This window comes from Falco naumanni, chromosome Z (assembly GCF_017639655.2).
Source record: "Falco naumanni isolate bFalNau1 chromosome Z, bFalNau1.pat, whole genome shotgun sequence".
Classification (NCBI taxonomy): domain Eukaryota; kingdom Metazoa; phylum Chordata; class Aves; order Falconiformes; family Falconidae; genus Falco; species Falco naumanni.
In genome coordinates, this window is record NC_054080.1 from 57,882,495 (window position 1) to 57,908,400 (window position 25,906).

The 25,906-nt window shown below is 39.0% G+C and overlaps 1 protein-coding gene across 1 annotated transcript in view; it reads right to left on the reverse strand.

Annotated features, from left to right (window-relative positions):
* The window catches only part of MRPS27 (mitochondrial ribosomal protein S27), a 46,547-nt gene that overhangs the window by 12,377 nt on the left and 8,264 nt on the right, over positions 1-25,906 (reverse strand). Inside the window, exons 4-7 of the mRNA XM_040578912.1 lie at positions 24,360-24,418; positions 2,935-3,049; positions 2,354-2,432; positions 943-1,058 (exon numbers count right to left, since the gene is read on the reverse strand). Coding sequence (XP_040434846.1) covers positions 943-1,058; positions 2,354-2,432; positions 2,935-3,049; positions 24,360-24,418 — 369 coding nt within the window. The remainder of the gene's footprint in view (positions 1-942; positions 1,059-2,353; positions 2,433-2,934; positions 3,050-24,359; positions 24,419-25,906) is intronic.

Below are 25,906 nucleotides of genomic sequence, written 5' to 3' on the forward strand. Positions count from 1 at the left end.
TACACAAAAATGGACAAACACAATGGGAAAATGAGATTTTGGTCCCCCTGTTCTTCATAGATAAGTAGTGATTGAGCATACGTGAATTCTGGGGAATGAAAGCTAATACTGAAGAGGGCAAATGCACATCTACTTTCTATAGCGAAAACTGAAATTATCACCCAATTGAGCAAAACCTTAAGGCATTTGTATTACACATTTTGGAAGATGCTTCATGTAAGACAAATGGACGCATGAAGTACTTTTGCTACTGAAGGCTTGTGGCAAACTACATGAAAAGTAGCTGCCTAAAGTGATGGGCATGGCAGAACCCTTTGCTGATACCTAACTGAGCTCCTCCTGCAAAGGTAGAATAAAGCCACTTCCAAGAGCCTGAACTGTCATATTGGCCTAAGCAAGCAAGATGTGAATAAGAAACCCCTAAGCCTTGGATACAGGAAGTATGTAACAAATTCAGTTTTAAAACAAATACCTACTAGAAACAACACACCCAAAGCCAAAGGGGATAGTAAAAATCTTAGTGAAAATGCTTTGTAATTCTGCAACTTCACCATTACCAAACTCTAATGGTAAGCAATACTCAGCAGGATCCTGTAAAATAGGTGAGACAGGTCTTTTGTGCTAAAAGCCTTCTTTGAACTGAACTGAAATGTCATTTCATTACTTTCCAATGGACCATACTACATCTGAAAACCCCAACATACCTCCCCTTCCAGAGAAAGGAGCAAAAGGGGTATCAAGTTATTAGATGGCTTTCATATTTTGTTGTTTCTTTTTTTTCTTTCTTCTGCAGTTGTGAAAAAAATTTTAAAAATTGAGTATTTATTTTTTCCAAGTAAACTTAGGGGAAATAAAATACATTCAAGACTGAATGCCCAACTGACTGCACCACAACACTTAGAAATGGAGGCTTTGTGTATCATTTTGAGTTGGTCAGCTTACCGTATGTTCAGACTTCATTGCCAGGTACTGGTATAAAACATAGAGAGAGAGAAGCTGTGTTGATAATTCATCAAAACTTTCTTGCAACATGATCTCCGTTACCACTGACATAGCATCTATGGAGGAAAACAAAAACATAATCAGCAAGTACAAATTTATACAGCTCCCTTTTGCATTCATTCACGTTCACTGATAATTTATTGCTGTAGTATGTTTTGAAGTAGTTAGGGAAAAAGTTAAAAGATTTCTATGACTGTAGTACACAGAATTAGTCTTACTTGCTTGGGTCACTCAAACACACTGCAAGAAGGAAGAATGGGTTGACTAGCATGAGACCACAGCAAAGAGGCTTTCCAAACTCATCTTAGTGCCACACTCTTCAATTGGCTCTTCTTCGCTCAGCCTTTCAAACATTAACATTTTTAAAAAAATATCTAAAAACTCATTCTCTGTTCTTCTGTTTAGATTAGAAACAAGAGATGACTGCTCTTAAGGTATCAGGAGAGTTTAATGAGGCAGAAATATTGCCATAGATCACCCACAGCACTCACTGTGTTCAGCAAACAGTGCTCTGGAGGAGCTCTACAAGGAGTTCCAGTGACACTCCCTGTCAGGAAGCAGAGTTTGTTAAACAAAAGGCCTTCAGCTTGTCACAGAAAAGAAATACAGATGGAATAAGGGGGAATTCACAGATTAAGTGGGCTCTAAAAATAAAATATATGTATTATATCACCATTTAGCAAAACATTCATGATAAAAGTGACAGAAAAGTACTGCAATTCTATTGACCCTTCAGTTACTTTTTTTACAAGGGGCTTATGCAAAGAATAGCTCACTGCAAGCCTACAGTACCAGAAAACCTGCAGTGAAAACCTGCAGTGAAATGAAAATCATAAATACCTGTCATCAAACATGACAAACACTTAAACAGTCAATAGTGAAAGACAAGCACCCAGGCACCTCAACATGGTAATTCAGCACAGCTGGCTCTCCGCAGTGACAGACAAGAGTCTCTAAACAGTTCAGACATGTAGCTTTCCGAGTAGCTACATGCAATTAAGATGAACTCTACCAACATGCATTTAAATTTTTATAACACTCTAATTGTCACTAATAACTCCTATGATGGTGTTAGTATGTGAGACTTGTAAATACTGGAGAAATTGGTTTACATTTGGAATGGGATAGATCACAGCAGAAACCATGAATTAGATGTGGTTTGAAATTATATAATGAATTAAATCAACAGAAGTGAGATATAAACATGCAGAAGAGTAGTTGCAAGGAAGGAGAAGGTGTGGTTTTAAGGTGAATTCAGAGAAAATATGGCTGAAAGTTTTTAATTCAAAAATGGCTCTGCTGATATAAGAGCACAGAACTAAGGATGCAGAATTGGTACATATTTTCTTACCTTCGTATTTCTTCTGCTTTATGAAACAATCCAACAAAATATTGAATGTAAAATTATCTGGGAAAACTCCATACTGCACCTGAAGAGAAGTAGGGGGGGGGGGGGGGGAAATCAGTGTGAAAATCTGCTGTTCAAATCTCTCAAGCATAGGACTGCAGGTATCAAAAAATCAGAACCATGGCATTATACACTGCTGCCACGTGACAGCTAGTCAAGCAACACAAGGAGATAAGCACTGCTCCTTTATGTAGACCTTCTAAAGTTTCAATGTACTGGATTTGTTTCAGGCATTTTAACTGATTAGGCATTGCCTATCAGGTTTTTATGCCTCTCCTGCATCTAGCTGGTTTTGGACACCAACACTGTTTAAAACCAAAAAGGTTCTTGGGAAAGGAGAGGAAATAAAAGCTGTAAAAAGCTTTAGCTAGAATTCAACTGCAACATTAATTGTTATTTTAACAAATATCTGAACTTAAAACCACAGTCTACAAGGCCTGGCTGCAATAGGAATTCCAGGTAAGCCACACCTGTCTCAAAAAGCTGATTGAATATATTCATGGCTTTTCCTTCTAAAAACTTACCTTGTTTTTTAATGTGTATAAGGCTTTGTCTTGTGCACCATATTTTAAGCATTGTCTGATCCAGCTGTGGATGGTCCAGTCTCTCAAGTACCAGCAATTTGGACTATGCCGAAACCTAAAGGATGATAAACAGTTCATGTGACAATATGACTCTCTGTTATCACGGAAACAAATTCTGCAATCCACAAACTTCAGAAAACCTGCCTTTCATGATCTCAAATGTAAATCTGTCCGTATTTGACTTTGCAGTCAACCACTGTTCTCCAAAGAGCTCCAGCTAGTTCTTTCAAGTGAAGGAAACAAAAGTGTGATACACTTTAATAGTGTGTATACGAAAGGGGAATCTGATGCACAATATGCTCACAAACACTTATTTTAGATAATTTTCACTTCCCAGAAAGCCTAGTTTTTTTCCCTTGAAAAGATCAATACTGTAAAATAACAGCATGTCGTATTTAGGAAGGCCAACTGAGATTGCTACAAACACTGCAGTACTTCTTAACCTTGTCCTTCTGATGATGTAACACTGCGTTCTTGCTGGTCTTGCCAAAGAGCCATGCTGCTCCATGACTGATGACATCAACAAGTATCAGAATGACATAGAAATACAGCTGGGTCTGAACCTTTGGAACTTGTGTAATCTGGTGTCTCCCACACTGTCTAACTCACTCCTCACTTCAGCTGCTGAAGAATTCATTGTGCTGCAGGACAGGCATGCTCCATTTGCTTTAGAAATGCTTCACAAGAGAGGCAGCCTCAAGCAAGGGGAAACTGCTGGAGAGCCCTCCCCTGCCCCCCTGCACCGGCTTGCTTCCTTCCCAGAGCACGTTTCTTTAACCTGTTCTCATGTCACAGCTTCAGCAGTCTTCTCAGCCAACCCACTCCAGTGCTCAACCAATTTGTAAAATTAAACAGTTTTAAGTTCAGCCTCTTTTATGTCATCCTCATTCAGACATACACACTTTTCTCTGTATTTGGAGAAGTGGTGACAAAAAGCTTATGGAGCTTTACCTTTGGCAAAGACCCAAAAACCAATTAAAGAGTCCTGTGTTAGGAGCTGCCGGCTCGGTCCTGGGCTGAGTTTCACACCCCAGTGTGAAGAGATGCACACAACCTTTCTCAATTCAAATTGTACACATGAAAAATGGGTCCAGTCCCCAGCACAGAAGTGACTGCCACTTCCTGCAGAAAATGCTGATGACCGAGCTGGGACCTCATGCAGATGCCTGCAGCCTCAAGCCAAGCTGCAGCAGAACGTAGTGGCAGGGCTGGCTCTTCCATCTGAGTGAGCATACTTTCCAGAACATTTATCAGATTAACATGGCCACCAACTCTCCTGCCCGCTCACTGAATCTCCACGTATTGCATCCCACAGCAGAGGGCTACACACATGACCAAGCCTGGAAAAGTACAGCAGCCTAGAGAGCCTTCAGAATGCAGAAGACATCCATGCCAAAAGTAGAGCTAAACAACTACACAAAGTCTAAATACACAGTTTTCTAAGTGGCACGTGAAATCTCCCCATTAAATTAGAATTTAACACAAAAAGAAAAGCATGCTCTGAAAATTAAATTACAAACATACATTTTTGCTGCTCTAATTGCTTTCCATTTTCTTCCCTCTGGAGTTCAAATATTGGGAACAGCAAGAATGTCTATTTGCTTTCATTAAAGTCCTGTTTCAATAATGCTTACAGGAAGCATCAATTACAGGCATTTGGATTTAATCATAACTTGATGAAACAATTATCTAATTGCTACAGACTGTTTCACCAGCCATTTAAGACAGGTCAGAGTGCAACACCAGCATCCAGCATTAAAGATGCCAGCATTTTTTAAAGTTGCTTCATTAAATGGTTAGTTTTGTTTTACAAGTGGACAACAACAGACTTTCTTAAAAAAACATAATACTAATGGTCTCAAAGACTTAGGCCTTGTTTTGATACAATCTTTGGCATTCTTCCTACTAATCTGTTACACAGCAGGGAAGCAAATACTAACAAAACAAAACAAAAAAAAGGCAAAACCCACCAACCCATAGGTTTTAATGGGTTTGAACAGTCATCTTTTTGCAGAGCTGTATTTATTCACTTGAGTACATGACAGTGCCTGAGAGTGCTCCAATACCTCCTGCACCTTGGGAATGCTACAGTCTACTGTAACGGTGAAATGTTTCTCAGTTTCAAAGTCAAATTGCACTTGGACAGTAAAAAGTCTAACAGGGATGTGCTGCAGTCTAGAAACAGGATGAAACTGATCCTCAGTCAACATAAGTTTCTGGAATCAATAATTCAGAGGCATGTTATAAAAAACTCTTTTATAAAAAAAAACAACTTTGCATGAGCTTTGTATTGCTGGGACTGATTAGAGAGTGTGTGTAAGTGGACAACCACAGGATCTATCAGTATAATCACTGTTCGTTACTATTAAGACCTTAATGCTCGGACTAGGTCTCCACTATGCTAGGTACTATGCAAATAAAGAGCAAAAAACTTCTCAGCCAGAGAATTTGCTAGTTTATTCTAATAATTAATTACAAAACAGTTGCCTGGGAGTGAAGAGAGGGGACTGGTGCCAAAATTCTTCTGTTTCCATGTCAACAAGAATGCAATACATATCCATGTACACAACCCCTCGACACTACACACTTCCATTAATCCACGATATGGTAGGAGAATGGGCAAGTGAAAGGGAAACAGCTACGCTGCAATCTTTTAATTGTTTCTGATCTATATAATTCTGGGATGAACTCTGTCTCTATTCTACTAGCTGAGAAGAGAAGCCAACAGAGTATCTGTTTTTACAGCTAGCCTAGACAAACTAATCAAATGTTGTGGCAGACATTTTTATTTGAAAAGGAATTGGGGAGAAGAGGAGATTGCTGGCCATTCTGACAAGCGTCAGCATCTTCCCCCTCCTCCTTCTCCACAAGACACAAAACAGGATATAATTAAGCAAGGCAATGTGTTCAGGGACAGATGAAAAAACAGAAGGAAGCTACAGCTACGTAAAGCAGAGGATTCAGAGTAAATTAAATAAAGGAGGCCTCTAGCAATTGCTGTTTGTTTAATGGAAAGACCTGGAAGTTACCTTGCTGATACCTGCTGCTGAAACTCAGAACTAATAAAAACCTGAGAAGCACAAGGCTCTTCTAATGTGTTCTGAAAAGACAAGGAAAAGCATCCATAATACTATTAGGGGAACTCCCTGTTGGTACACTTTAATCTTAATGGCTGAAGGATCAATATGGTCATCCTTCCAGTCACTGAACTGAGAACATCTGTCCCCACAGGGAACAAGAACAGGAAAATCTGTAAGACAAGTAGTTCCTGCAATAGGAAGGTCACTGTGACACTAACAGTACACGGTGCAATGGTACTAGAATTCCCTTTATTTTGGAAAATTTTTCAAATTATGCAGTCCATAAACATTATTTTCATTAAACCACTGCTCTGTATTTGCAAAATCATTACAACTTGGAAGAGATACAGTGTACACACAGCCTCCACACAAGGCAACCAGAGCATTTTTAGCCAAGCAAGTGCACACTTTCCCTTGCTCACTGACCAGCACACTGGGCTAAGAACTGAACTTCCCCAGCAAACTGACCAGCACACTGGGCTAAGAACACATTTTTAGTTTAGTAATTTCCTGTACAAGGCCCTATTGCTCATTATTTACAGCAGTGCCCAAGTACTCATGCTGTGCTGAAGAAACTAACAATGGACAGGTTTACCAGATACTAAGGGTGCTTTATGGAGTCCTCTACTAATACATCAGGCATGCCTTCCTCCTATAGGTGCACTCCCACACCACAGAAAAGCCGAGTTGCTTCCCTTTTAAGTGGTCTTTCAAATTTGTTTGGTGCCATCAAGCGGTGATGCAGTCTAGTGTTGCTGTCACATACCTTGTACTCCCAAGGGAAGTAATACAGCAACCCTGAGAGCAAACAGAAGCACCAAGGTGGACTGTGTTCTTTTGCCTAGGTTTGGTACAGGGCAGTTGACTGCTTTGAGGACAGTCACAAATAAGGAAGTCACAAATAAGGAAGACAGTAAAGGCAAATTCGCTGGATTACAGAAGAACAAGTGCTGCAGAAGTAATATACTACCAGAACAGCTCTGTTGTACAGAGGGAAAGCCAGCTCAGATCTGTTCTAATTCTTTAGTAAGCTGATCAGAAGCTGCCATTTTGTACTCTGTGGCCTTCTTAAGGGTCGATCCAATTCCTGGTACTGCCAGAGGCTACCCATCCACATGCAATACATTATTTTTTCTTTTTCCCCCATCCATGTGACACAACAAGTAGTCCCCTTCCTTTCTCCAACTTTGACCTAATAAGAAAGTATTTTGCAATGATCTAAACATCCATTGCGCAGAACTGTCTCTTAGGCCTTCAGATTTCTTCCAGACTTTCTAAATTTCACCTGCATTTTGCTTCATGATACATAAAACCAACTCCCTAAATAAAACCTTTTGTACTGTAATGTTCTTATGCTTTAGAGATTCCTGTACAATCTTCTGCTACATTAAATGCACTGATTAACAACAGGACACTGAGCAATCTCCGTTCTTTCATTATTTTTAACATACGTAATTTAGATGGGTTACTGGGCTTTCCTCAATGTTAAAACCAGAAAAGTTTGTTTCGTACGTTGCTAGTCCCCTTGTAGGAACTGGTTCAGGAAAGGAAGGCAGTTATTTAATGGTAGTTGCTGTAACAAATTTATTCCACCTATACTTCAGATCTTCCTTCTTCTAGAACTAGAGAGAAATATGGGTTTGTGTTCATTTGCTTTAATCAGGAGGTGAGAGTGCCAGGTTTCTTCTCATCCACTTAAAATTCTAGAGTCCTGAAGCAAATGTAAGGAGACAATATGAACAAATATTGTGGGAAGCCAGGAAGAAGCTCTCTCAATGGAATGAATCCAAAGCCACTCCACATTTTACACAAGTCATACAGGGCTGTGAAGTTCCTTGGCACGCCATGTATTTTTCTTCCTAGGCACACTTTTTAAGCTACATTGATTCCAGGTAGGCTTAGCTTGGAAACTGTGAGGCTAAGGAAACATCACCCAAAACTCTCCCTCTGTCATTTCAAGTCACAGGCCCTGGGAAGAATCATCTGCATTTTAAATTGACCCAGAGGCATTGCTCACGTGTCAGCATCAGAGGCAACAACCCTGAAAAAAATCTGTGTTGATTGAAATTTCCTTTTAAATAGGAACAAAACTTTCATTTTTCTCTCTTCTTTGCCTGCATCTTAGCCTGCACCTTTCTTTGTATATATCCTTTCAAATATTTCACATAAAAACATATCAGGCCTATACAGAATGTGTCATGCATTAACTGCCTATACTCGAGCAAAACCAGAGAGAACACTTTCCTTTTATGTTGAAATAAAAACCCCAACTCGCATACATAGTATAAGAAATGAAATATCAAAAGCAGAAACAGAACAGGTTTAAAATATTAGATGAGTCAACTGTAACAGAGGATAGTGTAAAGCTGAGGCAGAATTGTGCTCCTACACAAGAAGAGAAATGGTCTGCAGACATGATGGAGAAAGCACACATTTGGCCCTTACTCTGTTTTAATCTTTGCTGACCTTCCCCCATCTTTGATTTTGAACTAGTTTAGTTCTTGATCACTTTGACCATAAATTAAGTCTGCTAAACTAGGCTAGCTCCACCTCCACATGAATGTGTATTTCTTGCAGTTTCTTTTGTTCAGAAGTTACACAGAGCTCTAACACCACTGACAAATGCAGCCTCCAAACAGGCCTAAATGATCAGGTTTTAGATACAGAGAAACTACAGTACAGAAGCACAGGCAAACATCAAGGCTGAACAGGAGACTTAAGGAATACTTTTAGTATCAGGTCTTGTTTTCCAGTTATAGCAAATTCAGCTTTTATTTCTGTCAACCCTGATGTTACAGGTTTACCTGTTCCTTAACCCTTATGCTTGCTAAAAGGACCAGATCTGGGAGAGGAGGTATTTTGAGTAGAACTACATACTACGCAGTCATTTAGGAAAAGTCTCAGGATATCACCCTGGCAACCACCCTCTCCTAACAACTGAAAGGACAGAATTCACTTCAGAGTAGCTATTGCATTGCTGCACAGAAAGCTAGAACAACAAAGTTAGAAGCAATTTATCAGGACTCCTGGCTCTGAAAAGTACCTAAATTACTTATCTGTCCTTCCATCCACAGGCAGTGAACAGTGAACAGAACTGGAGCGGAGCAGCTTTTCCAACCCTCTGCCATCAGGTTACACCAGGCAGCCTTGAATCTCTCTAGAATCATTAGCAAAACACAGCGAGGAAGAATCCTTCAGCCAACTCAATCCACAAGTATCCCATAGGCTTGCCTTGAATGTCTGTAACCTTTATACTCATTAGTTCATAACCAGACTGACAAAGTGAAGCCCAGGCTCAAACAACATACTGCTTCTCAGTACAGTCCTTGTCCCTGGGAAAACTCCTCCAGGCTGTTAAATGTGTTTCATGAAAAGCTCCTCCAGCCACGTAGCTTCAAAATACTCCATAACTATGCACATCCTGGCAGGACACCAAAAGAAGTTCACTTCTCAGAAGAACACAAGTCAGGATCTTCTGTTTGGCATGCCTCAACCTGACATAATAAAACATCAGTCACAAGCCTTGTCTAGCTAGAAACTAAAGGTCTTAACACTTAGAAACCCAGTATCAACATGGTTCTTTGGTCTAAGCATAATATTCAAACAAGACAGGTAAAAGGGAAGGCCACTAGCTAACTCACTAAAGCTAAAACTGGCCTTCTGGTGATCCCCAGAATGACTGGTAGAGAAAAGACCATTTTCATCGTTCAAATATTGCTTCCAAGAATAGGTGGTGATGCCCAGTTTAGATTCATGCAGAAAATAAAACCAGGTAATTTTAACAACATTCAGAAGTTTTACTTCAAAAGTGAACTATGAAACTTTTCTCTATGAAGCTTTACTCCTTTATGGTCAAGACAGAAAGATAAGGTGAAGAGCACGGGAGATTTACTTCACTTCTTGTTGCTTATAGATAGATGCCCAGTGAAAGAAACCCAATAAACAAGACACTTTAAAATCATATTTCTATTTTTGTCCTCCTCCTTGGATAGCAGAGTATCTTGTTACTCAACACCCTTCACCTCTCCTACTCCTTTTGGAAAAGACAGGCAGGAAAATCAAATTTTCTTCTCAAACACACAAAAGAAGCCACACTAATTTCACCATAAAGCCGAAATCCACTCAAAGAGCAGGAGTTAACAAGAAAAATTGTTCTTATTATCTTGCCCTAATAGTAACAATAACAAAAAGCCCAAAATTTCCCCAAATTACTGCCTGTAAAGAACACAGCACCTAGGACTTCTCTGTTAAAAATACTTCTGGGCTTACAGTTGAAATTACTGGTTTTGAATATAAATGCCATTAATAATCCAGTTGGTTTTTTTAATTGAACAGCAACTATCATAGGTTGATGAAAACACAGGGAATGATGAGGTGAGCTGTTGCTATAGTGAGTCTGGTAGGATACTCTCTAGTGCCTTTCCTTGTCCCATGCAACCACAAGTGTCTGATTTAAACCAGGTTCTTCCTTTAATTTTATCTTTTCCTGGTATCCTGGCATACAAAAACATACATAGAGAAATTAAGAACTGTACAACACACTACATTTCTTGCTCTTGGGAGATTCTTGCATCTCAGCAATTTCTAAGTGTATCAGGTTAAAACTTGCTGTATTAAAGCTCAACAAAGGGTTAATTCTGCTGGAAATCTTCTCTCATGTCTCCAAAACCCAATTAACACAAAGGCTGTTAAAAATGGCATATGTAAGTAAAGTACTGATTTGAGTGCTGCCACTTTACTAGCCCAGCAATGCCCATCATCACTTCAATTAATTCTCCACTTGCCTGAAAGCTAGTACACAAGTTACTGACTAGATTCATTTTTCAAAATGAAAAATGTTTGCAAAAGCCCATTTGTAATTCGTAATTGCTGAAATCACCTTTGCATCTGGTTCACTTTGCAGTACAAGGTCCCCTGCTAAAGCCTGCCAGAAAGTCTGTTCCCGGCAGAAAGCTAGATCTGTGTGTTGGAAGTAAGTTTAAAACCTTCTGGGGCTTTCTTCAACTAGAGATATCTGTAAGATTATGTTACTTCAGGGAATAAACTGCTTCAAAGCTTGTTAGATGTTTGATTTTTAAGAATAAATAAATGACTGCAGATGTTTAGAAAAATCTCCATCTCTTAGCCATCAACTATTGCAGGGATGTCATAGTGAAGCCTGCATTCCAGTAACCATTAACCAAGCCAGCCAGAGATGTAGCACCAAAGGCTTTTCAAGCTGACAAGACAGCCAACTCCAAGTTTTTTAATAGTTAATTCAGTGTCAGAGGGAACGGAATCAGTTAGGACCACTGTTCAGGAGTTTCTGCCTTCTAACAGTAAGCTTCAATAGAACTTTCACATTATATTAAAAAGGAATACTTTACGGGTATGGATAAAAACTGCTGTCAACGAAAGCCAATAATGACTTATTTTAAGAGCAGGAAAAACATCCAACCTGTAACTAGACACTGCTATTACTGTATTTGCAAACAGCAACTTTTTAATGGTGCCTAATATGCAGCCTAAATTTAACCTGAGACAAAATTAACGTAATTTTGTCAGAGATCAACTTCCCTGATAGCTGGAGTCCACATTGTAACGGTGTTGTATTTTTCATTTATCCTACACAAATTCTTTATGCTTCACAAAATATCTCCCAGAAATATATCACACACTAGCTTCCAACTACTCTAACGTTACACCCACTAACACAACCCTTGACACTTTTCTGCTTGATCACAGTTCACCTTGCACAGATTACAAGCAATGTATTCTCCTGGCTTGAGTATCAAAGGCTGCAATACAGAAGCATATGAGCCAAACCGTTTCTTCTGCAAAGTTGTTCAGTTTCATACCACATGTAACATAAGCAAAAACGCAGTGCAGGCAAAAGTGCTGCAGGAACACAAATACTGAATGGATCTTAGTAGCCACCTTAAGGAAGGGAAGAGCCAAACCTTACATTTTCTGCTAAACACTTTAAAAACTGGATTTGCACAGTCCAGGTTTCATCTTTTCAGATTTGCTGCCACAGTCCCATAGTTCAAGTTAACCTAATTTTAACCTGCTACCTGTGCCGTTTCGTTCTTCACTGGAGGAGTCTGATTTCCTTGCGCATTGCTGTCTTTCTACAACCCCATGCCCAAAGGGGAGACAGAGCTACATGATAAGCTGTTCAAGTAAACAATTAATATTAAGCATAAACACCTGCAACAGAGGGGACAAAACACCTGATGCTCAATTCTAGTTACAGCCACAGCCGCTGTCAAAAAGGCAACCACTTCCAAAAAGTAAACCATGAGTACATAGCCAGATCCTGGCTACTGGGTAGCCCACCATGAATGGGTTTTTATTTAATGTCATGTCTGAAAGATCAACAGCTTATTGGTATTTTTTTGTTCTTCCAACCATACATTTTCCTGAGAAAAATATTTTTAACAATGAAAACAAAAAATCCCCAGTCCTTCCTATACACTTTTAACCGTTCCCTAACCACAGTAAGTTACCCAATCTCCTCAGTAATTCAGAGGCTAACTTATAATGAGCATATCTCTTAGTGTATCTAACTTCTTCCAAGGCTGGTGGGACAGAAGTGTCCTTTATTCCACTGTGTATGACATCAAGCACATGGACCAGTAAGCAAATCAAGGATAAACATGGCAAAACTGACTCAAGCATTCTGTCAGGCAGTCTGAAGTTTGTGGGCTCTTACCAGCTGACTGTTTCATTCTTTTTCTTTTCAGAGAAATATTGTACTATCAGATCTGTTATTTGAAGAGAGAGACAGTAGGTACCTCACTTTACATACTGCATGTCCTGCAGTACAAATGCTCCCTTCTGTAGGTAGATACAAACTGCACCGGAAAATGAGGTTGTGCTGTTCAAAAAAGGCAGAGCGTTTCAAAATGTAAGGGGGCATTTTTTTGGTTTGTCCCCTTTTGAGATAGGAATGCAGCCGAGACTGTTAGTTATAAATATAAACCACAACTGGTTTTGCTTCTGCTGAGAACCAGCACATGATTCAAGGCCAGGATGCCCCGCCACTCCGCCTTGTTGCAGTGGCCTACTCAGACCCTGTATTCAGGCTCTGAACTGACACTTACAAGCATTCAGTTCTCTAAGGCACACAGAATGCAGGAGGCTTATACATGTCGTGTCACCCACTGCGCAAGGTAACAGAGAAGACAAGGGGAGGAAAAGACTGCAACTATGGGCAGTTATGTACTAGATGTGTTTCAGTCTGGCTTTTTTTTATGATATCACTCCAAAGAATCATGATTTCCGAAACACAACAGTTATCTCACATGAGATGAAATTGCTGCTTTGATTTAACCTGGACAAGGAAAACCGTGAAAAGGAGTGATCACTGCAGGATAGTAACTTCAATGGAAGACAAAAATAGAAACCTCTTTGCAGAGAAAGCAGTGTACCATTTCTGCTGCAAATGCTCCTGTCATGCTCTCACCGTAGCCGCTATACCTTGTCCACTCCCAGTTACACGCTCCAGCAGCCAGTCTGGTTTGTCAGAGCTCTGGCACAGGCAGTGTAGGCAAGGGAACGGGGAGGGGTGTCCATTTTACTTCCAGCTGTCTGCTGCCAGAGGCCACCTACTTTGCTTCTGGCTGGATTTAGAGCTGCTCTGCTCACTCTCCAATAAAGCAAAGTAGAGAGTGGCTGATTAGACTGAAGAAAGGAGTATTTTTTCCCTTTGTTACATGGAAACAGTAGTGAAAGAGGAGAGATCAGGATTAAATAAGAGACAATCTGAAGAGGATAATCATAAAGTTGACTTCAGAGATTAAACCCAGCTTTATATCGCACCAATTCTTGGGAAAAGATATTACTCATAGAAGTGCAAAGCTGCTTGCAAAGCCAGTTATCCACATCTGCACACTTTTGTCTTGACAAGCTCTACAGTGAAGGGTGAAAACAAAATAAAACAAAAATCCCCATTCATTTTTCAACAAAAGAAAGAATGCTTACTGTTGTAGAAGAATGACTGCAGAAGCGTGGCCTTAGAATCTCTGAAGATCTGCACAATCCAGGCCTGGTATTAGGATAGGCCTGTGATCAGAATTGTACTGAAGCTGCTGTGCTGAAGTTAACAAGAAAGGTGGCCTTGAGCTATTCTTGAGTCCTGAGACCAAGTAATTGTGTTGTGCCAACAGGCCGTGGCTGTAACAAGCTACAGCTGCTGGCAAAGCAGGTGCAGGGCCAAGAAAGATGGGGACCGGTCTGGCAATATAGGGAGTAACAAACTACAAGGCTGCAGCACAGCGACTCAATTAGCTACATGGATAGAATGCTCATTTTAGTCATGATAATTAGGGGTGTGAGAACCGCGCGCGTTTAGAGACTACTCACCAATTATATCTCTGCTTTACGAATATGCATGTGTATCGGTTCTATATAAGTAGTGTTAGAAACTAATAAAGTTGAGCAAGATGCATAACTCATATTGAGCGTCTTCTTGACTCCGGCGAACCCTTCTTCCAACATACTGTGTCTACATTTACAGCTGAGAAAATGGGTTTCTACCAGCTGCTCTCCTGTACACCCCTTCCAATCTTAACACCACACCCAGGAAAGCATTCTTTGTTGGCTGTTCAAATGCTCCTCGAACTACGTCCTGGATCAAATCCTAATCTGTGGGTCCAAAGAGACAGTACATGGTTCCCTCAGCTACCAGGAACCTGCCTCAATCTGCTGAGGACCTGGCACACATGCAGGTGGCCATGCACCCCACATGCACATGGATCAATAAACTATAAAATAAACTATACAATAAATACAAAAAAACTATACAATAAAACTAGGAGGCAAGGACAACTCTAGCACCTTTCAAGGATGTGCAGCTCAGTGTCCCACAAAAACTGTCAGGGCAGAGAAGATGGAAACCAAATGCTGTGAGCTGCCGCAGCATTACTGCTGAAATCACCAACTCCACATTTAACAGAGCTCCCCTCAGGCTTTCAAACTGAGGTAGCAAAGGGGAGACAGGGAGGTAGCTGAAAAGCCTCTAGGACACTCTCCTTCAGGGACAAGGGACACACCAGGATTTTAGGAAATAGGTAAAGAGGATATCATCATCTCATAGGATGGGCTTAGGCTTCTGTCTAAGCTTTCCCCACTCCTTCCTGTCCTACTCCCCACCACACACACCCCCAAAATAAGACTAAGGAATGCATTATTCTGCCTAGGAACCAAAGATTTAGCAAGTAAAGGACAGAAACAGAAAAGAGGTAACAGGGACTCTGCCAAAAGGAACAGTCACATGTAGCTGAACAGAGCGACTGAGTGTTTGGTACAGAGAAGCACTGAAAATGCAACTGGCCTCATTTCAGCAGTCAGTATAGATACGTATCTGGAGCACGCAGCTTTAAAAATAGCTCACTATTAAAACAGCATTTAAACAACCAAAAAAGCCCCACCGACCCCACCCCACCCCCCCAAAATAGGCCCTCTGAATAACCATTTTATTTTTCACTTGGTTACTGAACATCTTACATTCAAAAATCTGCACCTTGATTTCCCATTTCTGGAAACCAGAGGGAGTAATAACCTTCAATATCACCTGAGGAAAATGTTAAACTTGATGAGCTTTGCTTATCAGTACCTCTATTTAATTACAGCAAAGCATTGTTTTGTGGGTCTGTTTGCAATACAAGCTGTTTCTCCCCTTAGGGACTAGAACACTTTTTCACAGGCATGAAATATATCTATGCATAAGCAGCCATAAAAGTTGAGCAAATGTACCTACACATTTTCATTTTTGTTCTGCACTTTAATACTTTTGGAGATTTCTAAAGAATATGCAACTTATTTAGAAAAAATGAACTATTGGAATCAAGCAACATAAGCTGACAGACTGGGCCCAAAAAGACATCTACGGCCTGATGCATATAATCAGGTAATTTTCTGAATGTTCACTAACTGATTGTTGACCAAACATTTTCAGTCCTACAAAAGCATAAAAATCCATTTCCATAAATAAAAACAGCCAGCTATTTGAAAATTAACATTCCAAATAATTTTTAAGCCCAAGAAAGATCTATGCTGAAATAGGTCTCCCTCCCTTTCACAGCAACTTTGAGTTTGCTACAACCATTCTGTCTGTAACTGCATGTAACAGAACCAAGGAAGAGCAGATCTGTACCTGTGATGCATTATTTCAGCCCTTGTCATGGTCATCCTTAAGTGTTTTTTCCATTTCCAAAGGTTTTCACTTTCTGGAACCTGCATCAAATCTGCCACCTATTACTACATACCATGCAGCAACATGCATCAAAACCACAGATACTCTCAGTGCACCACAAAACAGATACTTTACTGGATCACTGGATTACTAAGTTGAACATCCTCTCTGTTACCAACAAAACACAGAACACTTTTCTTGACTACTAGTAAGTCCAATAAGATGGTGTAAACCTTTTTTACGTACTTGATCGGCCCGTGTTCATCTTACATGTCCTGTGGAACACACCAAGCTTATACATAATTATGTTTAAAATTGAGATCATATGTAAATTATGATCATTGTAAAATAATCACAACCACTGGCATTCCTAAGAATTTTCCTGCCTCATCTGGAAGCCTTTCAATGCTGTACTTACTGCTCTGTCTTGTGACATTTAAACTGTTCAACATTTTGAGTACATGCTGGTTCCAGTAGCACAAAAACATGTAGTTCCCAAAGTACAGGATAAATGCTCTCCCATCTTTAGCCTATTTTGTTATTTTATATATGATGTGTGAAGATAGATGAAGTTAAAATTGCCTAACGTTTTCATATGAATGGCTACCCCCACTTTTGCTCACACCACAATCTAGTACTACTCAGCAGTGTGACTCAGTTAAGTTAAAGCTAAGAAACACTTAACAGAATTTCTATTTGAAATAAACTGCTCACAAAAAAAAAACCCCAAAAAAACCCTAAAACCCAAACCACCACCCACCTACCGTAATTCAAAAATTTGCATTAAGTATCTTTTTTCCTCAAGAAACATGTATTTTACAGCTAATTTTACCAGCAGGCTACCACAGACTAGACAAAGTTACTAGCTAAGCAACTGAAACCAGAATTTTTAATGACTGTTGTGCCTTCTACAGCTGCAATTGTAACATATTCTTTATTCTCCTATGTTATGTTTAGTTCAGCTCAATAATGAGTAATTTGTGACTGAAAACTACAGGAATGCATGTGTGCTTGCCTCTTCTAAATAAAAAAGGAATGAAAACTGGCACCCACAAATACTAAAATCCTGACATCTTCAGAATCTGTTTAATTTCACCAAATAAAACCAAGATTTCCTGCACTTGATAACTTTTAAATGCAAAACATGTTCTGATAAATGCTTTCCCCATCTAATATAATTGATGTTTACATAATCACTAAAATGTCTACATTCGCAAAAAAGTAGTATTTTCATTCAAGTTTCTTTCTCAAGAGTTGCTCACATCAATGAAAAAGAGCAGTCTGCTAAATGCTTTTCTTTTAAAAGATAATCAAATATACAAATGAAATGTGTATATAAGCACCCGTTAACCTAGTAAGTACTTATACAAGATTGTCTCTTCGCCCAGTAAAAACACAGTTCCAAATTTGGTACAATCGTTCCAAAGAAAATCAGAATAGTTTAAAGGGTTACCAAAAAGCAACAATAAGGCTTTGTTTAGAAAGATAAATAAAATTATAATCATGAAACATCTTTAAAGTCTTTTATTTGAATTAAAGTTTCTTGCTTGCTGATTTAAACAGAGCTAAGATAATTCTAATTCTAATCAATTTATCTGTTAAAAACCAGCTCTGGTCTATAGCATGTCAAGATTATTCCAACATTGTAGTTCATTATTATTTTTCCTGCTTATTTATTTTGATTCAAAAAGGAATAAATACTTGCACCGTAAAAGAATTAATTAGGTTGACTGCTAGAATAACCACAAAGTTAGTAGTTCCCAAAGAAAGGATCGTGGCAGCTCTGGGTAGGGTTGTAAGCCTAATAAAAAGTCAGTTTTTTATCCTAGTAGTTGTTATCTTTAACATCACTTAAAGGGAAAAGATTACTGTACTGCTTCACACAACTTGGGGAAGCTGTAAGAAAGGGAACTCAACAGAAACAATAGCTTTATATGCTTTTTTCTTCTATTTACGTGGATTTGGAGCTGCTGCTGGCTCTGGCTGCTATTATTGCTCAGAGGCTGTAATGGAACCTGAAGTTCCTTTCAGGGGAAGCCGGATGGTGATAATTCTCAAGTGTATCTTTACAATTATTAGTCATCAAAGCTAGAAAAGGAATAAATGCCTGTTTGTGCTTGTGTTTTAAATTCTGAAGCTTATAAAAGGCTTTATTCTGTCTTGGTCATTTGTATTCATATGAACGGCTCACTCTACATTTTTTCTGCAATTCAACCTCTGTCTAGACTTTCAGTATTTCTAAAACATAATGCAAGATCTGCCTCCAGATAGGCTTTTTGTTAGTGCAGCAATTTACAAAACCACCTTTACAATGCCATTGGATGTAGTGAAATTGACCTTTAAGGTGAGCATGAGTCAAACTCTGAGACAAAATTGCCTTTCCTCCTTCAAAATATACTAAGCATAACATTAAAGATCTGTTCCTAAATACTTACTGCTTACATTGTACTTCAGTCTATTTCCAATACTATCTACTAGATGGAATGCTCTGAGCTGTTGGCAAGAAAGATGCTGATTGAAAGATACGAAAATTCTGCTAATATTATATACAAAAATTCTGCTAATATTCTTTTCTTGCAAGAATAGTAATGAAAGCCCTTCTCCCAATATTAAACGAAAAGTCTGTCTACATGGGATGTGGACTGAGTCAGTTCTTTCCATTTCTGAATCTGACTGGTTTTAGCTTTGTATCTACTCCAGAAATATTGGGGGGAGGGGAGGTGGGTGTGTTTGCCCATACATGTGCAAACATACAGTCTGTTTGTAGAAGGCTCCTTCTTTTCCTCTTGTTTTAAATATAAAAGCCAAATGCTTATCCCTTTAGCATCGTAACATGAAAAAACTAAAAGATCAGTGTTAAAGGGAAGTCTTCCAACATTTTCTGCTTTAATATGCAGTGACTAGAAAATTCTTGTCCACTTTCTACCAAGCTTAAAGGAAAGCGCAGACAAAAGGAGAGAGAAACTATGAAAAGCAGATGGCTGAACAGGCCTGTGTTAAAGGAAGAAACCTTTCTGAATGCTTTTCAGTGTTGCATCTTTACCGATGGTTCTCCCCCTTTACAGCACAGTTACACTGACTGAGAACACCTACCTGAATGAGTTGTGGTTACAGGATTAGGCTGGCTGAAACTTGGCTCTGGGTTCTGAAATGTAGTTGCTAGTTATTTTCTCCAAAGATTCCTACAGCTCAAACTCTGAGAAACCGTGGACAGACAATGACAACAAAGAAACCGTGAAAGATGACAGGGAGAGTAAGCACATGCGCCCTTCTGTGCAGAAATGAGTGAATGCTGTAGCCAGAAGACAGTGGAGTCAGTAAGACCAGAACACTTAAATCTGACAGCACTAGCTTGGACAGTGACCAACAGTTCTTCCAATGCAGCAGCATCACACACTGGCCACCATTATGGAACAACATTAAACACAGGTATTTCTGTCATTCACATGCAAATTACTGGAACATTATAATGAGGTTATATATAACATTGCAAATGAAGTTATTTTGGATTGCTCAGCTGAGGCAGGTGTCCAAACTGGTGAAACATGCCATTCTGGCTACAAAGTGTATTTTTCTCTCACACGCTTCCACCACTTCTCAGTATCATTTCACAACACAATTGCTATATAACTTGAATAACAGGCAGAAAATTATGACTAATTTTTTTAATATATCTTATGGGTTTTTTTCACCTACGTATATCTCTGGAGGTAGCAAAAGCCAAGACCTGATGGACTCATGAAGTCTATGTCAGCTACAGCCTTAGCACAATGAAAACATCAGAAACAATACGTTGTAGTATTGTCTCTACATCTCTTCTCCTTTTTCTGTTTCTGCTGGAACAGGTTAATGGTATTCATTACATTCTGTAGATTTACATACAAGAAGAAAATACCATATTAGTGGGAATGAATGCCATGCAAAGTATATTTCAGGAGTTAGTATTTTTTTTCCATTGTGATCATTTATTACAAGCAATACTTCAGAGTAACTGAACATTTTCAGATGCTAAACTGCGTGATAGGCATGAAAGTATCAAAAACTGCAACCCCTGCACCCACAGAACAGACATGCAGATACTGATAGTGCGAGTGAAACCTATATGTGATGTTGGACTAACTACTAATACACTGGCATGATAAGGAATAAGCACAATTTCAGATATATATGGAGAACACTACAGTCCCAAAATGATTCAATGGATGAAATTTGGCCTAACAACTGTAACTTGCTACCATGAAAGATGTAACAGCATATCCAAGAGTAACTTCTAAAAGTCTGCTATTACCCCATTTTGCGGTTATAATAAAGTACTGAGCCCAGGTAACAAATCCTGAAATCTGGAAAAAAAAATTCCATTTCCAAAAAAGCAATTATCAATCAAGGAAAGGCAATGAAAAAATCTAGGTAGATTGTGCAAGAAATTTGCAGAGCACATGCATGCACAAACATTAACATTTTACAGACAGTATGTATACTTTTTTCTACATAGGGGGTCATGAGTTCAATGCAATTAAAAATCCTCCTGAGGAATCTCAACATAAACTTCCCCAATTACTTTCAAACACATTGAAGATCTTTGTTAACATAAAACCTACATACAGAAACAGTAGTTACCTCACCACAAAATCTCTCTCCATTATGCTAACTTTTCTATGATACAAAAACCACCCTGACTTGAGAAATAGTGACATCTCGGTGAGACAGGACAAAGTAAGGAGAACTGCAGGTCTTTGATCTGGCTGAAAGTGCTCTGCATTCTGATTAGCATTTCTGCTGGGATCCTAGGAGATGAAAGGATTTTTTAAAGTATGACAGTTAATGGAGGGGGGGAGGTATTCAGAAGAGAACAAAAAGAGGAGCACTGAAAGCAGATGATGTCATGCCTCAAAACGGCCTTTACCATCTTACTGACATGTTCCACAATGTAGCACAGAAGTTTCCACACAGCTATTCTTGAGAGCTCAAGATCCTCTGTGGAGACCATATGGCTGGAGATGCACTGCTTTAAAAGGATGAAAAGTTGAAACAGGTCTAAGTTTTGCATTTTGCATTTAAGGACCCTAAGTGCATTATGGGAATGCTCCAGGATACTACTTTTTGACACTATGTTCTACCTGACACATAAAGAAAGTCTCCAGTCTACAAAGCCTACATTACACTCTCATTTTCAAGAAAACCCCACACAGCAAGCATGGACATGCCATTTACTTCCCCCTGATTCTTCCCACAGGCACAGTTTACCCTTTTGTAGCAGGAACACCTTCCAACCTTGTAAGCGGCCTTGGAACTGACCACCCTTCACCTCAGATTGCCAGAGGCACCCACCAGTGGGGAGAGACATCAAAATCTCCCCCCTATACTCTACAAGCAGCTAAGGGGAAAAACACTGGACTCTGGGAGCATTCTGCTTATTTACGTTCCGACAAATCCACATACAGCCAACTTACCAGGCCATGTACATGCAATGGATACCCTGGAAGATATAAAAAAGCTTTTTGCTGATAGTTTCTCTTTTTTCCAAAGCTTACTCACCTTAAATAAGTATACAAATTGTGCTTTACACTGTTTTTCATTAAGCCAGAAAAAGATATTTCTTGTCAAAGTTTCTCTTTTTTAATTCTCCCTCTCTACACCTCCTTTATGTCTCATGGTGTGGCCACTTTTGTAGGACTTTCTCTGTGTTAAACATCCTCCTAGCTGCAAAGAGGTATTTTTATAAGCATGTCCTCCATTTGAATTCCAGCCTAAGTACAAAATGTAAAGAACAATGAAAGGGGCCTCGCTGGTACCAACCACATCTCCTATTTCCGGAAGTCAGCACACTTATTTTCATTTGAAAAGGGAAACCGATGTTATAATTGGGATTTTTTCATTTTCACATGAATTACAGACCTTTGTATACTGTTTCACTACCTGCATATAAATGCATTTTGAAAACAGTTTCATGGGTCACACTGAAATGCAGTCTTCTGGAAAACTGATGCTAACATCACTAAAAGACTACGCATTTTGCAGCACCAAAACAAAGCAGAATTACAGGGACACACACAAAAAAATTCCAATCAAAGCATGTCTGACAAGCCATGCAACCCATCAGTACCTCCCTATTCTCTCCACAGACTACTAAAATCTGTATCATTTACAAATGGTCATACTTGATGTGCACATAACTATACTCTCACCAGCTGCAGGAGAATTATTTCTTAGAGAAACAAGCAAATGACTGTAATTACTCTTGAACTGCAAATTTCTCCTTTAGAATGTGTTTTTAAGGATAACCCCCTGTATTTTAAACTGATGTACCATTCAGGCACAAATGAAGAGTAGGGAGGATATTTACATGTTAGAGATTCCTATTCTATTCTCTCACTCTTACTACAGAACATACTTTATGCCTCTAATTTTTTGTCGTTCTCTCTGAACCTCTTTCTTCAAGAAGAACCAACCTGTAAGACACAGTACACATGAACACCTCAATCTGACTATCTCGGTTTTTTTCTGTACCATTTTGAGACTCTGCAATTAAACTACCAAACTTTCCTCTTGGTGTCAGGGCATTCAAAGGTCTTGTCACATCCCTTACTGTACAGGGCCCAATCTGTCAAAGAGAACTTAAAGTCTGTGTGGCACAATGTACATTACAATCTTCACAATTAATAGCAAAATGTACTAATAGCACATCTGAAAAAAAGAAAAAAAAAAAAAAAAGGCTTGCCTTAAACTGCCTTTACTTTCTCTTGTTTTCATCTTACATGTTGCAAGACTGATTTCTGACCCCAGATTCTTACAGGACTAATGAAATCTTGATCAGAGGAATGAAAGCTCCACTAATCTCCTCTGTGTAAGAGATTCTTCTTCCTCCTTTTATTTTTTTCATTGCAGCATATTGCTAGTATTAGCAAATTGTTTTTCTCGTATTTCCATCTTGAAGCTCTGAGGTTCAGATACTGTCCCAGCAGTACCAGAGAATCACAGAGATCTGAAGCCTAATGCAGTCATGCACTTACAACTATGCATATACTTAAAACAGCTATTCAGTAAACATCTTCATTACAATAACAACCATTATTATTTACAAAAAACAACCTGACATTATTTTTAAAGGTGCTCTCTCATGCACTTTTGACAGGCTGTTACCTTCTCCACCACAAAACCTGGGTCTCAAAATGTGTGTGCAACCATCTGTAAAAGAACTAATTTATTTTAGTGATCAGCAAGAATTACTGCCCTCTTAAAGTCAATATTGAGATGTATTGACTTGAAGCAAGCAAACACTCACCCTGACACTAGCAGAAAAGGTTCCCAATACACTAACATAAAAAGAGTTGCAGCAAACCCTAACAACCCATGCATAAAGTGAACTACATAGCTTACCTGGGAATATAAAGTATTAAGGCGATAAAACCCAAAACTACACAAAGTTTCTTCACTGTAACTGGCTGTGCAGAGAAGTGGTTGAGCCATCATCCCTGCAGGTATCTAAAGACTTGTAGATGTAGCATTTCAGGGCATGGTTTAGTTGTGCACTTGGCAGTGCTTGGTTAATGGCAGTACTTGATGATCTTAAAGGCACTCGATGATCTTAAAGACTTTTTCCAACCTAAACAATTCTATGATTCTGTTTAGCCTTGCTGACTTCATCATTACCACAGCATGCCTGTTCTCATTTCTGTTCTTTCTAAGAGAACAAGCTTCCCTGAGTCCTACACTTACACATGCAAATATGCATACAGCCAATTTAGTTAAATTATGACTTAAGAGAACAACAAAGTATCAGAAGGGAAAAAACTGTAAACAAAAATAATTCCATATAATTTCAGCATCTCTAATGTAAATCATAGCTGGAGATTTTATTAGCCACTCAGTGGCTCAGACTAACATTCTGGACAGTAGTCCAATGCCAAACATCCAGGAAGGTAGCCATAACAAAGGAGAAGTTAACAAGAAGGCCCTTAGCTGCAAGTAATAACACAAACAGCTGAACATATTTTGCAAAAGAGAAATCAAAGGCAGTAAGCTGGAAAGCATCAGTCTTAAAAGGGCAATACTTTGTGGTATTTACTTGTATGTCTCCCAAGTTCCTGTTGTGGGGAAAAGATGCTTACTTGTAAAGGTAGTATTCGGCTTGATCCACTTCTTCTCGTGAAGAAATGTTGTCAACAAACTGTTTAAAAAATAAGAAATAAAAGCTTCAAAGGGAGCATTTGCAAAATATATTGTAAGAAAATGCCACCTCAGTAAACAAAATACATTTGTTTGGCATATTTAGGTGCCTGACAGTACTGGAAGTCTTCAAGTCTTTGCTTGCTCCTACTCAGGTTTGGTCTAGACTTCTGCAAGTCCAATATTTTTAAACTGAGACAACTCCACTCCTCACCTCTAAGAAATGTTACAAACCTTGAAAACATGGAGACTATAATATAATTATATCCATATAGCTCAGTACCCCATATTTTTGCTACTGCTCTCTGAATTCTTTTGCTCTTTAATCCCAACCTTTGAGAATACATTCAGTTCCTTACTTTTTCCCCCCAATTCTGAATGAGTTTAGACATGCCTTAACTTCTTTTTCTAAAAAGTATTCTTTTCCCTAAAGTTTGCCTGTTGTGCCTATTCATACTAGAAATTCTGAAGGACAGGGGCAACAGCATTTTTTATTTCACCACACATACAACTAACGGTAAGAAAATAAAATCACGTCCCATGCTGTAAAGTTTAAAAAGCTCTCATTTAAAACCTTGTCTACTCCAGGCAATCTTCCAAATTCACAGTGCTATCAATTACTTAAATAAAGGCCAAGTTTTCAATCAGACTTCGTCTTATAGTAATACTGAATCCTGTTTTCCTGTAGGTTTTATTAACATAAAGATGCTGGAACACTCAAATCTTCCTAACATAACACCTTTAGCTCAGAATACATAAACGTGTTCTCAAGGTCAGTACTTCTCTTTATCCTAAGCATAAGCTAAAAATAAGTTTCAGCTGACTAGTACTTGCTCTCCAGTTTCTTGATTCTCCTTGCACACTGTATACATGTAGGTCTCATCATCTGAGTGTGGCATTAGCATGCCTGTGCACTTAATTTGCGTTTTAGAAAACAAGACTCTGATGTGCCCTCCAGGTATCTGAAAGTGGGACTTTTTGACAGTCTAGAAATGCCACTTCTCCAGGGAAAAGGTCAGCCCAAAGCAGGAACATGAACAAAGAGAATAAAGCTGGTTAAGCAATAAAAGGCAGAGGAACCCATTTCCCCCACAGACACTGTCTCAGAAGCAATGATCAAGAATCCCTGATCTGTATAAATGCTTTATCTTGTAACTGTCCAAAATTTCTGTGACTCCCCAGTTAACGGTATCAATGATCCTGATTAGTGGTGTTACTGAGGAATCAGGGTGGTGACTTAACTTTTTTGGATAATCTTGGAGATTGAAATTAACTTGTGGGTTTGTTTTAAAAAACAAGTGACATTTATTCTCTTTCTTCAGTACAAACACACAGGGAACTTCAAACCATATCTCACATCCCTGCCTTCATTCCCATTCCCTACATTAACACATCCAGAGGACAGAACTGGTCACTAAATCCAGTAAAAATAATGGGTTTGCTTATCCCATGGCCAGCATTTGTCCTGCCTTGGTCTGCTAAGCCAAGG